This window comes from Amblyomma maculatum, chromosome 1 (assembly GCF_055883805.1).
Source record: "Amblyomma maculatum isolate TAMU_Amacu chromosome 1, ASM5588380v1, whole genome shotgun sequence".
NCBI classification, from domain to species: domain Eukaryota; kingdom Metazoa; phylum Arthropoda; class Arachnida; order Ixodida; family Ixodidae; genus Amblyomma; species Amblyomma maculatum.
In genome coordinates this window covers 154,118,977-154,134,623 of record NC_139344.1, presented here as the reverse complement: position 1 = coordinate 154,134,623, position 15,647 = coordinate 154,118,977, and the positions used below count along the sequence as shown (strand labels likewise).

The 15,647-nt window shown below is 49.3% G+C and overlaps 1 protein-coding gene across 1 annotated transcript in view; it reads left to right on the top strand.

Annotated features, from left to right (window-relative positions):
* Positions 1-15,647, top strand: part of LOC146204666 (uncharacterized) — a 43,402-nt gene that overhangs the window by 12,956 nt on the left and 14,799 nt on the right. The window contains exons 3-7 of the mRNA XM_084589372.1: positions 7,275-7,435; positions 8,309-9,730; positions 10,006-10,176; positions 11,088-11,188; positions 11,892-12,145. Coding sequence (XP_084445498.1) covers positions 7,275-7,435; positions 8,309-9,730; positions 10,006-10,176; positions 11,088-11,188; positions 11,892-12,145 — 2,109 coding nt within the window. The remainder of the gene's footprint in view (positions 1-7,274; positions 7,436-8,308; positions 9,731-10,005; positions 10,177-11,087; positions 11,189-11,891; positions 12,146-15,647) is intronic.

Below are 15,647 nucleotides of genomic sequence, written 5' to 3'. Positions count from 1 at the left end.
TCGCAAGCTTTCGTCGTACTGTCTGTTCCGGCTATTTCGAGAAGCGCAGTGCACAAAGGATGCTGAGATGCAGCTGGCGTGGAAGGTGCTCGCATGCCGTCCGTGAATTCCGAAGTGTCGCACATCCTGCGCCGGAAATGCGCATCTCGACGCACGTGATTTCCTATGTAATAAGCTGGCCCGGGGGAACGGCCCGGTTGTTTCCCGGGAAGGCGCACCAGGGTGGTCAGCAATGGCAGCGGCGGCCACCGGAAGGACTCGTGATGTAGACAGCCAGGAAGGGCTGAGAGTGGCTGCTGCACCGCTTTCGAGAAGTGATTGAGAGTCGTCCGCTGGCCGACTATTCTCAGCTGGTCGAGAAGCGACGGCTGGAGTTCATTCCTGATAGGATAGCGACAGAGGTGGCCTGACTGAAGTGTTAAACGAGGCCTACTTGTTGTCACAGCAGGCATAACATGAATGCAATGTAGTTTAGAATGGGAAGGGGGGGAGCGTGTTAACGCCCCGTAGCTGTACATGTGCTACGAGGGACGCAGGGGTGGAGGGCTCCGGATTGATTTCGATCAGCTGCAGCTTTTTAACGTGCGCTGAAATCGCACAGCACACTTGCTATTGTGCTCATCTCTTCCCCACCAAGACGCTGCCACCGCGATCGGAGTCGAATCTCGTGGTCGTGATGTTCGTGATTCTCTCACAGACAATTGTGGGAATTCGAGCCTTGTTTAGATCGTCGCTCGAAGAGTGCCGGAGAGCTATTACAGACGCTGCCCTTGAACTAACTTCAGCGCTTACAGATATCGTCAGATTCACGATGGTCATATTAAACGGAAGCAGTAGTGAGAGGTACGGAGAAATTATAAAAAAGTACTGTCTCCAAGCGGATTCGCGATACTTGGTTTGTGCAAATCAGCCGGAATCGCTGGCGTTCCTTCTCAGAGCGACGATGATGTTGGCGCACATTGAACTGGTTTCGTCTCTCTCGGCCCGATACAGGCGGCGGCGCTCAGAAATCCACTCGCTAGCTCGCCGACGAAAAAAGTCTGCTCACTGCGGAAGCGCTTTTCTTGTTTTGTGCACACGTTCCCGATGGTTTCGTCACCGATGGGGAATCGCCGAAGTTCGAGTCAGCGCGTTATTTTCTTTTCTTGTTCAAGGCCGTCTCGAAAGGCCGCCTTTTGGTAGGCACGCGCTGTCGCCGAGAGCGAGCAGCACCAGAGACGCTCGTCGGACAGAGAACAGCTCGCTCACGGATCGACCTGAACCGATGGTGAAGGTCAGTGCAGTTATGGGAGCTTCCTCTAGAGGGCCGGGTCACTGAGGACAAAATGATAGCGACATGTTCCGATAGATTACAGTATTTTAGTGACAAATAAGATACTTCAACTAAAAACGGAGCTTCCGGAAGCTATACAAGTCAGAAAGGGGAATATGGGCTGATTTCTCGAGGATACTTCGGGGACGGGAAAACAATTTTTTTATTGTTATTCTTTTTTTTTTCTACCGTAGGCAGCCTACATCAACATTCACTACACGAAACGACGATCTCGGAATCTTGCTGTCACGAGCCAGCAGGCGGGGAAAAATGTTTAATTTTTAAATCCAATTTTTTTCGCCCACGAATCCTCATTTCTGCGCGGAAAGAATGTCAGCACAGCTAGAAAGAGCCAAATGATGGATTTTTACAAGGATGGAAAACTGGATGAATTTTTGCTTCACGTCTCCTAGTTTTTCAGCGCGAAGAACTGAGGTAATTGTTCACTTCCTTCTTCGTAATTTCTACGCCGATTAACGAAACCATCTATACATCATTCAATAAAGGTGAGCAGAGCTGGCTTGGTAAGTGGTGCCTGAAGCGATTTGAAGGAGTTTACTCGCCTGGTGGGATCAAAGCTAAACAACGCAATTTATTTTGTTATGCAAGAGGGCTTGGCGAAATACCGGGAGGTTCTTTTTTTTTTTTTTTAACTCTGTACAGATGTTTCTTTAGATTTAAGAGAGCACGTTGTTGGGCTAGTCGGTCATACATACTTCCTCTCCTCGTCCGTGTCTTTTTTTAGCGCAATTCCCTTTTTTAAGTTTCTTTAGATATCTCCGAAATATACGACCAGCCGCTCTTTGTAAGTGGATTGTATGATATGGTAGATATTAAACACATGGTATTAGCTAGTTAAAATGCCATTACTTCGCTAAATAGCATTTTGATAAGGGAAATAGTTATATATCGAAATAGGGGTCGCGAATCCTGAGCTAATTCAGTTTTTTATTTTTTGTAAGTCGGCTTTGCGGTTCCGGTCATGGGAGGTGGAATTATTCGTGCGAAATGGCCCGATAGGAAAACGCAACGCGACGTCGCCGGGAGTGTTAGAGCACCGCTGCAATGTGGGAGCCTCTCGGTCCCGAAATATGCACGCCTACATTCAAGGTTACGAGAAATGACTGATAGCGTTCCTTGTTATGCACAGCCTTTGCCAAAAGTTTAGAGCCCAGAAGGTTTGCTTTTAAGCCGTATAGTAGTAGTAATAGAAGACTTTATTGAAGTACATGCGCCTAATACATCGATAGCCTGCTGGGCGAGCAGGCACTGTTCTTCCTCACCCTCAGCACCAAGCCAGTCCACCCAGGTTCAGATAGTGTGCGAGGGGAAAGAAACCCGATTGCAATGAAAGCAGGAAAATAAGCAGTGGGAAAGGTTGGCATAAGGGGAAGGGCAGTTGGGGCATGAAGGATCGCGGCGAAATTTATACAGATATAGCCGTGTTATGAGTTTAAGCTGTATCTGCCGAAGGACGTGGACCTCCCCTCCCGTACGGAGATATTAGGATGAGGGTCGGGGTAGAACGTGCGGTCTAAGCGAGCAGCATTGTAATATTCTCTGATGGTGGCGCGAAGAGGCAATCTCGACCCGCCCTCCAAGTACCAGGGCCAGGGGATGAACAATGACTTATTCAACAATCGTGGAAGTCCTAGCCATTGGAGAGGGTAGGACGAGAAATCTTGCCTTCAGCAAGTTTGGAAACCTGGGAATGCATTACGAGCGACATAGCGTGGCTCAGAAGTAGACCCCCTGGGCGCTAAACTTTTGACAAAGGGTGTACTTGTGACGCGGCTACTTGACAGAGCTTATTCATTCCGTCGCAAGTTAGATGTGGCTACTGTTGCGCCCCTGGTAATAGTAAAGTGAAGACGCAGTCACAGCTGCGAGGCTCGCTTGTCGCTTTTCCTGTACTCCCTCCCGTTCATAGTCTGTTTGCAGCATTTCGGAATGTAAGAGCGATGTGGGGCATCCAGAATGGCGCGCTGTCGCCGTTGTGAAGCGTAGCAGCCCGCGCCGATGAATTCTCACCGGCTGCGCTGGCGTGCTTAACACTGCGTCCACTGCAGCGTTTATTCGGAGTCGCAGCTCTGCTATTGGAGCGTCGCCTGCTTCTTCGGGTTGACGATTGGACTCCGGGTGAACAGAGAAGAAAGGCGTTGGTTGGCGCGGGGTGACCAAGAAACGCTGTGCAGTTCAGTTTGTTTGTTTGTTTTTTCTTTAAGCACGTCTTTAAGGTTCGTATTGAGCTTTGTATGAGGAGAGGACATTCAATACCTCGTACCCCAAGACCTCTTCAGAAATTTAACGAGCTGGGCTCGCCTAAGATTTTAAATTAAATTCTACGCCACTCTCCGAAACAGAATCATACAAATATCTTGGTATCATTATGAACAACAAACTAGCCTGGTCCGAACATATTGGAAAACTTTGTACAGGTGCTTCCAAATTGCTTGGTTTTATCAGACGATCCCTCGCCTTTTCACCCCATTCCGTCCGTAAACTCGCCTATCAAACTTTCATTCGTTCTAAACTCGAATATGCCTCGGAGATCAGGAATCCCTATCAGACCTATCTAATCAATCACCTTCCATCACCGCCATCCAAAATCGTGCGGCTTGTTTTATCACACCCCATTATGACAGAAGAGATAGCATAACTATAGTATCAAGACATCCCTCCATCTTCAGCCCTTGGCATTTCGGCGCTCTTTAAGCTTACAACGCATACACGGCTCCACAAACTTGTTTAATAAATCTTCCCTACCCATCACCATTGCAATATGAAACGAGCTGCCCGATTCCATTGTCACAGAAAGAGAACCAAACAAATTCAGGCAGTTATCAACAATGTATTTCAGATACAGAATTATGTTCCGCTGTTCATGTGTGTGTATGTGCATTTTGATCTCTCCGGGTTGTTCTTAAGCCAATGTGTCTTTTATGCTATTGCGTTGATTTCTGTTTTTTTTTTTTTCATGTATCTTTTGTGTTTTATCACATCCCATGTATCTATATATGTATCTTTTATTCTGCTCCATATCACTGGCCATTATTTATGTCCCGTCTGCCCCCCCCCCCCCCCCCCCCCCCCCCCCTTATGTAATTCCCTAACCTAAGGGCCTGTAAGGGCAAGTAAATGATGATGATGAATGCATTCGGTTGCGCAATATATGTACTCTAATACTAAAATTAAAAATTTGTTATAAATTAATAACTAGTCGTTTAATAGCTACCGACGGATGTAATGCCCACCATGTAGATACTCAACCTGCAGAGGCTGTATAACTTTATCTTTCGCGGCTTTAAAAAAAAAAAAAATCTGCACAGATAAGACAGCCGATATATAGGTCAAAGCGTCCGCTTGGCTGCTCTATCATGCAGCGTCATTTTTTATTGGGGAGATAATGACCACAACAGCACGAAAAATTCATTGGGCCTGATCGGCTTAAACAAAAGCGACTACCTTCAAATCGCTTTAGACTGTATTTTGATCTAAAGAGCGGCTGTAGCATTCGGCTGCAACGATGTGTCGAATCATTGAAGAACGCTAAATCAATATGGGGTATATGCTGGCCAGGAAAGCTTCGATGGAGGCGAAGAGCAATTGGCGCCCGTGTGCTGTGCAATGTCACTGCACGTTATGAACCCCGTGTGGTCGAAATTGCCAGAGTCCTCCACTACTGCGTCTCTCATAGCCTGAGTTGCTTTGGGACGTTAAACCCCACAGACCAAACCAAACCAAACCATAGATTGCGGGCATTATTTTCTGTTCCTTTGTCTCATCTCGACAGGTAGATATGTAGAAACACCGGCTTTAGAGGAACTTCGTAGCGCAGCGAAGACCCTTTGTCAATAAACCATTGCGATGACACACGGTCGCGAAGTCTGTATCGCGCTTAGCAGCTGCTCTGTGCATCTCAAATAAAAAAAGGAAGGACATTGCGGGCCGTATTATGTCCCCTTGAAAAGCCGTATGTGTGCTAGCGAACATTTGGTTTCCTCTATAAACCAGCATACCGATTTATCTGACCATGTCAAATTTATGTAATCTTGTTGGAGATAGTTGTGAGGTCTGGTGTAATTTTCAAAAAACAAACAAAAAGACACTGAATTTTGGACCAGACCAAGAAATATACGTTCCTCTCTCTTCTTGCAGCTACAGCCTTCATCTAAACAGCTAAACTGTGAGGGCTACCTATAGATAGTCCTGTATACTGGCCTTCATTTTTTGCTAGGGTTCTTGTGCGCGCGGGTAAGCCCTGTGCCCTTTCTCACTTTCTCTTTCCTGTTTTCTTTGTTAACTGATATGGTTGGTCTTCCCACACCACTGTATTCTTTGATCATATCGCTTGCTGATATGCAACACTGATAACCTGCACGAAATCAACGCCCAGTAACAAAAGTGAATCCCATATTTCGACAACTGCGACGCTTTCTTCCTAAAGTGTCTTTGCCTGCCGAGTCGGTCGAGACATTCCCTGCAGGGTGTCACGCGCAACTCGATTCCTCTCGCTGAGCTGAGTGGTGACCAATTTATTGACGACGGTGGTGCTCGGCGATTAACGGCATCCGCTTCCTCGGCTGCTGCAAATTTCGGCGCCAGCCTCCACAGCGTAGCGCGCGCAATCATTACGCTCGAGCGCGCGCCACTAGCGGCCCGATCGGAAGCGCCGGCCAGCGACAGAGCCAGGCGAATCGCACGCGGTCGAGCGGCGCCCGTCGCTTCCTGTAGGGAACCCGCGGAGGAAACTCGCGCGGGGACCCGCGGCGAGGACGGCGAAAACGACCAGAGACCCAAGGTCGCGGCCTCCGCAGCTCTCTCCGATTTGCTCGACTAGGGCGACAAAACACGCTCGGGAAGGAACGGAAAAAACCGTGGCATGCGTGTGATATCTCAGCCCACGTGCTTTTTTCGTTCTCTCTGCGTTGCACGAGGGGTATATACCGATTCGCACGATCAAGATCGTTGGAACGGACATCGAAAGATCATGATAAGGCACGCGCAACCTACGCTGCCAGCAGCTGCGACCAGACGACTATGCCAGTTTTTGTGGCTCTTGGACTAAAACAATCGAACCTTGTCCTGGCACGCGAGGCAATATTTCGCAAAGTTCTTTATCGTGCGCATCTGCCTCGCGTCTTTGCCACCTGCCTTGCAGGGGGATGAACCCGTCTGCTGCTACCGCTACGGGAGAGGGGGAACAGCTCGAACTTCAGCTGGTCTGGTTGGTTTGTGGGGTTTAACGTCCCAAAGCGATTCAGACTATGAGAGACGCCGTAGTGGAGGACTCCGGAAATTTCGACCACCTGGGGTTTTTTAACGTGCACTGACATCGCACAGCACACGGGCACCTTGCTTTTCGCCTCCAGCGAAAAGCGGCCGCCGAGGCCGGGATTCGATCCCGCGTCCTTGGGAACAGTAGTCGAGCGCCGTAACCACTGCGCCACCCCGGCGGGGCAACTTCAGCTGGTCTTGGGGCTCAATTAAAGCTCTAAGAGCATCTAAGAGCTTCCACAGTCCAACAGTTTGATCGTTTTTACCTTCTAGTAAAGGGAGGTCGCAATAAAATGTGGTCATTGCAGCATGCTCTGATTTGCACAACATGCGACATTGAGTGGCGCTGGCGTGAAGCGTCAACGCCAATCAGTTCGTTTAGGCGCTGTGGCCATAACCTATTCCACGAAAGCTGATTCATATGAACCTCTCCATCGGCAGTAGTGAAGTTACGCATATCCCAGGCCATGTTCAGTTTTCATGATTTAGTTCCTTGTAACCTGCCGTTGGAAAGACTTTTTTTCATTTGAGCAATTTTGCGTCGATCTGTTATCAATACCAGCGTCAGTAGAGTACTTTAATGTGATTATATAGGCTCAGTAATACAAGTAGGTGCGTTTTTATTTTTTACTTGAACATTTTGGTCATGGGTTAAGAACTTTTTTGCCCCGCTCATATCACGCAGAGTGCGGAATTCTGGTCGTGCCTCAAGTCAACGCTTCAGCGACGACTAAAGCGCCAAAAACATCCACTCCGTCAATCAGCACCGCGCGGTCTTCGAGTTCGACGCGGTTTCCCTCAACAGTAAAGAAAACCTACGTGTACGAGACGACGTCTATCTCAAAGGTGAGTATTTATGCCCGCTTTTGTTTGTTTGTATCATTTTTTGTCTGTCAAGTGGACAGCGAGCTCTTTTGCTCTAATTTCTTGCGTTAAGCGTCAATCCTATGACCAGGTAAATTTAAAAGGCTACTGTTTTCAGGTTCGGCTTCAAGTAGTTCTCGCCAGTGTGTTGGCAGCTTCGATAACCATGACACTACAGCGACCAATTGTGAGTCGGGAAGTGACAGTGTAGTACATCCACAATAGTAGCCAGAGAACAATTTAGCCTGAATCACATTTTACCGACAAGCAAGCATACAATTTCGATGTCTTTGAACTCGCCAGTTTTTCCATACCTGCCTCGGAAAAGCATGCGGTCGTTATGACCAAAGTAGCGAATAAAGCTGAAACCTGGACTGTGCCGTGCGCATTCACTTTTCGCCAGCAGTTGGCGACAATTCCATTCACTAAAGTACCTGCTGCTGGGGGCCAGTCAAGCGAATAGCCATCAGAACGGTACAGCTGTGCAGGGCTTGTAGGCAGCGTGGATGTGACCGACACAGCACCAATCAGTAGCACAACTGTCACGCCCCACGTACGTGGCAGAACATCGTCTGATGACCTCGGGGATTGGCTCAACGGTAGCGGCGAAAGCAAAGGTGCGGCTAGTTTATACCATACAGAGGCATCCGAGCATGCAACTTCAAAAAAGGTTTCACACCGATGGAAGCTGTTAGCTGCTCGGTTCCACCAATTTAGTACGAGAAGCAGCAAGCGATGCTATTGTGTAATTCTTTCCCGGCTCGTAGCGGACAGAGTAAATCCCTGGAAATGTTTATTCTGGTCTGACTAAGTATTACTGCGAAGGAGCCGACTAAACATTTTCTGCCTTCGCAGCTGGAAGCAAGCCGGCGGGGGTCGGTGGCGCCGCCGATCAGAGGCCACACTCAACCCACGCTGCGGCCCAGCGCCAACTTTGGCTACAATCTGAACCAGCGGAGCACGTCCGCGTACTTGACCACGACGCCTCCGTACTCGGCGCGGGCCTCGCCAGCGCAGCGGCAGGCCCCGCCAGCACAGCGGCAGGCCCCGCCAGCGCAGCGGCAGGCCCCGCCAGCGCAGCGGCAGGCCCCGCCAGCACAGCGGCAGGCCCCTGCGGCGGCGGGCGCAGCCCCTTCAGGGGGCGGCCATGTGCACTACAGCGTCTACCAAAGCAACCAGGTGGTGAGCAGCCACAACCACCAGTACGAGTACACGGAGTTCCGCGGCTCCTCAGGTGACCGCAATCACATAGCCGGGGGCGGCGTCCATCAACAGTACTGGGAGCCACCGCCGCAGAACCAGCGGGGCTATGCCGAAGGCGGACGGAACGCCGGCTCCAACGACTGGTACAGCTACAACACATTCGCAAAGAGACAGGCCCGCTCCATCCGCAATTGGTCTGACGGCAAAAGCTCCCGCTACGAAGGCTACGGCAACGACGTCCAAGGCAAGGGCAAAAGTTCCCGCTACGACGGATACGGCAAGGACGTCCAAGGCAAGGACAAAAGCTCCCGCTACGACGGATACGGCAAGGACGTCCAAGGCAAGGACAAAAGCTCCCGCTACGACAGATACGGCAAGGACGTCCAAGGCAAGGACAAAAGCTCCCGCTACGACGGATACGGCAAGGACGTCCAAGGCAAGGACAAAAGCTCCCGCTACGACGGATACGGCAAGGACGTCCAAGGCAAGGACAAAAGCTCCCGCTACGACGGATACGGCAAGGACGTCCAAGGCAAGGACAAAAGCTCCCGCTACGACGGATACGGCAAGGACGTCCAAGACAAGGACAAAAGCTCCCGCTACGACGGATATGGCAAGGACGTCCAAGGCAAGGACAAAAGCTCCCGCTACGACGGATACGGCAAGGACGTCCAAGGCAAGGACAAAAGCTCCCGCTACGACGGATACGGCAAGGACGTCCAAGGCAAGGACAAAAGCTCCCGCTACGACGGATACGGCAAGGACGTCCAAGGCAAGGACAAAAGCTCCCGCTACGACGGATACGGCAAGGACGTCCAAGGCAAGGACAAAAGCTCCCGCTACGACGGATACGGCAAGGACGTCCAAGGCAAGGACAAAAGCTCCCGCTACGACGGATATGGCAAGGACGTCCAAGGCAAGGGAAAAAGCTCCCGTTACGACGCATACGGCAACGACGTCCAAGGCAAGGGCAAAAGCTCCCGCTACGACGGATACGACAACGACGTCCATGGCAAGGACACTTTTCGGGAGGACAAGGAACGACGTTACAGCGGCAAGTGGCCACCCAAGAAGGCAAGCAACCGTTTACGTGGCACGTGTTACTTGACTTTGCGAGGGAAAAAAGACAAATTTCGTATTGCTGCTCGCACACATCTGCATACACAATGGAGCGAAAAATTCGGCTTGTATGATGTCGTACCTCGCTCAAGTCGATATTTTCAGCTTGTTTATTTTTATTTTGTGCGTGTGATAGCTAGAGCACCGCGCGTTAAAAGGGCGTACACTAAGTGAAAGTTCTCCGCATAAAGAGCGATCTGGCGCTCGCTCAACGTGCTGTGCGTCCGCAGGTGAGCAGCGCAGCAGCCAAGCCGCCGGTCACCACACACCGTCCGCGGCGCACTAAGCGGACGGGCAAAGTGGACGCCCGCGTGCCGGACCCGGACCTCATCAAGGCCATCGCGCCGGCGGTCAGCCTCGTGGTGGGAGGCCAGGCGGACTACAACACCTGGCCCTGGATGGTACGTGCATCACGCGCTGTGCCGCGCCCTGTCTGCACTGCAGTGCACCGCTCTCACGCCTACAGCATTGCCCCTCGTGCTTCACTTTTATGTTTATGACGTTCGCGTGGTGCACTGCATGCCTCCAACGTCCAGCAACACAGGCTGGTGCGTTTCAAAGCCTATCAATCATCGGCCATTTAGGCTGAGCAGCGCCCCTCGCTTCAGGGTCTCACACTCAGCCATACCAGCAAAGAAACTATGCGTTCAAAATGAAGCGAGAGGCCCGCAACTTCAATGTAAGAGCCCAGGTAAGTGACGTGGATTAGCATTAAGTGCACATCGTTATCTTAACTAGCCGCTCGCTAGTCTGCGTGCCCATCCGGCTTTTCACTTCTTTATTGCATTTCACACTTGGAGTAGTATGATGGCCGAATGGGTGTTCTCTGGCTCATTTCGCCGCCGGTTTGTCTTCGATTTTGGCCTCCACCTCCCCGTTTACCTGCGTATACAGTACGCGCTGCTTGCGCACCTTTAAGCAAGAGTAATTCTCGATATTACTCAAAATTCAATTTTCATGTCATAAACTGTGACTCATATATTTTGGCATCAGTGTATAATTGTTCAGTCTTCAATGAACCGATAGCTTCTCTTCGCGGCGTCTCTGTGGAAGCGAGATATTCCTCTCGAATGAGTTTAATTTTAAATTAAAGAGCATACTAAGTCAATGGCAACGGGTGGGGAACGCTATACATACACAATGACCGTTCACATGTTATCAATGGTACATATTGGTTCTGTTTCTGTTATTTTGTGGTTGCTACTTTGTATCTTTTTTTTTTCGAATCTTGTCCACTTCTGCCTTGAGTGGCAAATGACAGTCGGCAGTATTGATGAAATAAATAAATATTCGCGTTTCCTTTCTTCCGCAGGCCGCTATACTCATGGGCAGCGAACTCAAGTTTCTCTGCGGTGGATTTCTGATCAACGATCGATACGTTCTGTCGGCCGCTCACTGCTTCGAAAGGCACAGGTTAGTTGCATGCAGTGGCTCATGTTTGACATGGGACACGAGCTGGTTCGTGGAAAGCCCTCATGGCATACAAAGAAGCGGCCATAATGTGCTCCATTAATAGAACCAGCCTTTCCCCTTGTCCTGTTTCTCGTATTTGTTTTTGCACGCCTGGGCGCAACTAGTCGTCACTTGTTGAGAAAGAAAAAAAAAAAGGCCATCTTGCTATATTTTTTGTCTTTTTTTTCGGCCTGGTTTACCTGCATTCGTGTCAGCTAACTTTTCTTTTCCAAAACATTTACTGCGGTTCTGATAAAGTAACTTTTCGACGTTGTTTTTGTTTCCTCTTTCAAATGCCGATTTGTGTAGAATATAATTATCATCCTTCTATTTTTTATTCACAACATTGTAGAATTTTAAGCGTTACTATTGGAGTAATCCGTTCAAAGATGGTCAATTCGACAGTAAACGCAGTTTACCGTAAACACGGTTTATGGTCATGGGAACATAAAGCGTGTTCATGTAAGTTTTGGCATGCACTGAGTGCATTCGAGAAAGGGGCTGGTAATGAGAAGTGCGGCAAAGCGAAAGATAAAGCTAAACGATGTGAAATTTTGAAGAGTTACACGCATGCCCAGCACAAGCCACTAGCGACCTTTGGCCAAACAAGTGTGATTGGCTGGAAAGTGTGTGCGAAGAACTAACACACGCGATGGCGGCGCAGGCCATCGCAGAAGTACGGCGTTCGCCTGGGACAGATTCGCGTGGACGAAGGCCGCGTGTACAACGTGGAGAGGTTCGTGCAGCACGAGGACTACGTGCGCCGCGAGTACTACAACGACATCGCGCTGCTACGCCTCACCGAGTCCGTCCCGTTGGCGCTCATCAAGCCCGTCTGCCTGCCCGGCCCCGAGCTGGCCCGCTCCGACCTGGTGGGGAAGGAGGCCACCGTGCTCGGATGGGGCGACACCATGTTCGGTGAGAGGCTATAGCTTCGCTCCAGTGCACGTAGCGACATTGTTGTCATTTGTAACATCGAAAAAAAATACTATACGACGGCGTCTTTGTGAACGACACCACGGACGGCAAATTGAAACTACTACAGTCGTTTCAAAGTGCCGTTCTTGCTTTCCTGTGTTAGCTGATGAATAAAAGCGGGATTTTAAGCACGACACCACGATAGTTATTTTTAAGCTCCTTCTGTGTTCCAATTTTTGTGTAATGTATAAGCAACAACAAGGTAGCGTCGCATGTACATTTCACTGCAAAGCCATTTCTCTTTCGACCAGGATACGTTGAATGTGACTTTCCGTCTGAAAAGGAAGGCAGTCCTACTACTACCACATTCATTATACAGGCCTGGCTTGTTCTGTTTCCTGTAATACCCCGTCAGAAATGTCAATTTCGGCTTGGCTCCACCGACATGCAATATGACCAAGAAAAACTTCAGGACGTGTAAAGAGCAAAGCGTCTCTCATAGCCTGAGTCGCTCTGGGGCGTTAAACCCCATACATCAAACCAAACCACTTTAAAGCGCAAGTTTTGCTCTCAGTTTCGCCGTAAATTTAGGTTATTGTGAGCATGACATAAAATGTGTCAATAATTTAATGAAGCCGGGAAGAAATGCTGCTCTTAATAGCATTCTGCAGCGATTCTCTAGCCGTTTTGTACCTACAGTGATAAGCGGCTTCATCTTTGACGCCGAAGCCAGCGACGCGCACGTACCGCTCTCCACATAGCCTAACAGCACCGACATCGCAAGCTGTACCGATTAAAGCCTAGTGTAATGAACCAAAAAATAGCTATTACAAAAGCCGGCCCAAACGCCTACAGCTGTTTTGTTAAAAGTGCTTATCATCACTCGACGAGTAGCTGTGGCCATTCCAGACGCTTAGAGCGATTGCAGCAGCTCGATTTTAAGAGCGCCGTACGTGCATAAAGTATTTTCATCACGGGTTTCCCCGATTCGTTTACTTCGCTTGTTTCGATCCATCTTGGTTTCATGCCTGTGCCATAACACGTTTCTAACGAAAGAAACAATTACGCACAAAGGTCATGAGCGCCGCAGGGAAGGGGAGAAACTTCCACAGGTGGCTGCGGTCAGTTTGCATTAGTTATCCTCGCAGCAGCCCTTGAAGGCAGCGCTTAGCTGTGTCGAAGTTATCTCCAAGTTCGCAGCGTTGCACCGGCACGCGTAGCCGGAACGGGCTGCCCTACGGCTTCAGCGGTATGGTATTTTAATGGACGGTTAATTATAATGCTTTTGTGAATGTAGTCAGCTTCCCAGCGGCTTAGTTTAGTTTTCGTCCTACCACGGTGGCTCAGGGGTTGGACTGCTGTGTCCCAGGATGCGGGATTGAATCCCAGCCGCAGCAGCCGCTTTTCGATGGAGGCCAAAAGCAAGGCGCCCGTGTGCTGTGCGATGTCAGTGCACGTTAAAGAACCCCGGTTGGTAGAAATTTCTGGAGTCCTCTACTACGACGTCCCTCATAGCCTGAGCTGCTTTAGAACGTCAAATCCTATAACCTAAACAAGCTAAACAAATTAAACGTACAACTTTGAAGTTACCGGTGGGAATCGAATTGTAAGTGAAAAGCTACAGATATAGTGTATCTAAACACAACTTGCGCCTACGTCTATTGTGGCGCGACATTGTCGTAGAAACACGGAATGGTCCGACAACGTGTCCTTACCACGTTCATCTGCTCTGAAACAGTGGCAGCGCAAGCCACTTAAACAATGAACAGATTACAGCGGACGTCACACGCCCAGTTTTGTCATTTTCGTGGTTTTGCTTCGTTTTCGCAACAATACCAAATGCAATCTAAACAAGGGCCGGGATATGCTCTTTGCTTGCCTGTGTATTCGGCTCATGCCTTCGCTTTCAGTGGGTAACGGAGCTAAGCGCTGTCACCCTAAACCTGTTAGCCGAGCGCTGGGACCAACCTTCCGTCGTCTAACAATTCAGAATGCATCCAAGCCAAACAAGGTGGTGGGTATAGGGGCAGCGGGGACGAAAGCACCAAGAGAATTCAGGGAAGTTAATCGAAGAGATTTTTACTAGCGGACAAGCGGATTTAAAGAGAGAATAAGAGAAGGAGAAACGAATAACCATGAGCGCAGAGCAGACTACAACCAGCATGAAGTGTAAGGAAATTTCGATGTCTTGAGAGATGGCAACATTTTATTTCGGCGTACTGAAAGGCCAATGCCTTTTTCACTTAGACTGCGAGCGTTTGTCCATTTTTTTCTAGCACGCAGGGGACGCTCCTCTAAGAAAAAACGACGCAGTCGAGTGTGTTTGGCAGAAAAGGTATATGAAAGGGCATATTAAATAAACCAGTTTTGCGCAGATGATGTAGAAAACGGGAGACCTCGACATACAGGCGCGACCAAAATTAAACGCAGCACGCTTCTGGTGTCTGAAATTGTCTCGCGCATTCTTTATAGAGGAGATACGTTGGCTGCTTAGGTCCCTATACGCTAGCGGCCTGTGCTAACGTATATGTACAGTCGTGAGCAAAAGTGGTATACAACACTGAGTCGCTGACACTGCTCATGAAAACTGCCTCGAAATGCCATCTGCGACAGCGTCAGGGACAGCAATAGCGACACATGTATCTGGATAAAATGGGGCACCAGCATTATTGCCTCAATCTCAGATAGCTGTTGCTAGATGAACTTGGAATGCAGTTTTCCTGAGCTCCGCCACCAACTGAGTGTTATATATACCACTTTTGTCCACGACTTTATACTACAAGACACTTCCTAAAATTAGCTGGGCTATGCGCACCAAAAGGTTTCATTGCCGAAGCGTGCTTCGTATTACTCAGTAATACCTGGCAGCGGTGGCGGCACGTTGCACATACACAATGACCGTTTACAGCTTATCAATGGTACATGTTTATTCTGATTCTGTCATTTTGTTGGTACTACTGGCAGTAGTCCCAGCCGTCACTGCTGGGTATGTACTGCTACATGCGTACGTGGTTTTATAAATGTGTTCATAAACTGAAAGTTTATTTTAAGTTAAGTTAAGTTAAGTTAAGTTTAACGAATAGGCTTGCACGAATTTAGGAGCATTCTATCTAAAGTGCGGCTTTCCACTACATGCGTGCATTGTACAGTGTATACACAGCGCTGGTTTTGTTCTGACCCATACGTGGTCACGTTGGGTCCTGGGAATTTATTTCTTACCATTTACTCGCCCGGCTGCTTCACTGTGCGAGCGAATGAATTACTCGGCCAAGCTGTCAAATAATAAGCGGCGGCCAATGGGACCGGCATCACTACTTCATTCGCTTTCTTTGTGGTCGGAGTTCTTCCACTTCGGCGATCATGCAAATGCTGCCTGCCACCCAGACGCTAGCTTTGCTATCGGGGTCCTGTCTCACGTAGGCTTACAACAGATACGTTGCGCCGTGTATGAAGCTCCAGTTGTGACTATAGAGCACGGTCCTGGGTCTCCTTCTTGGTTGCG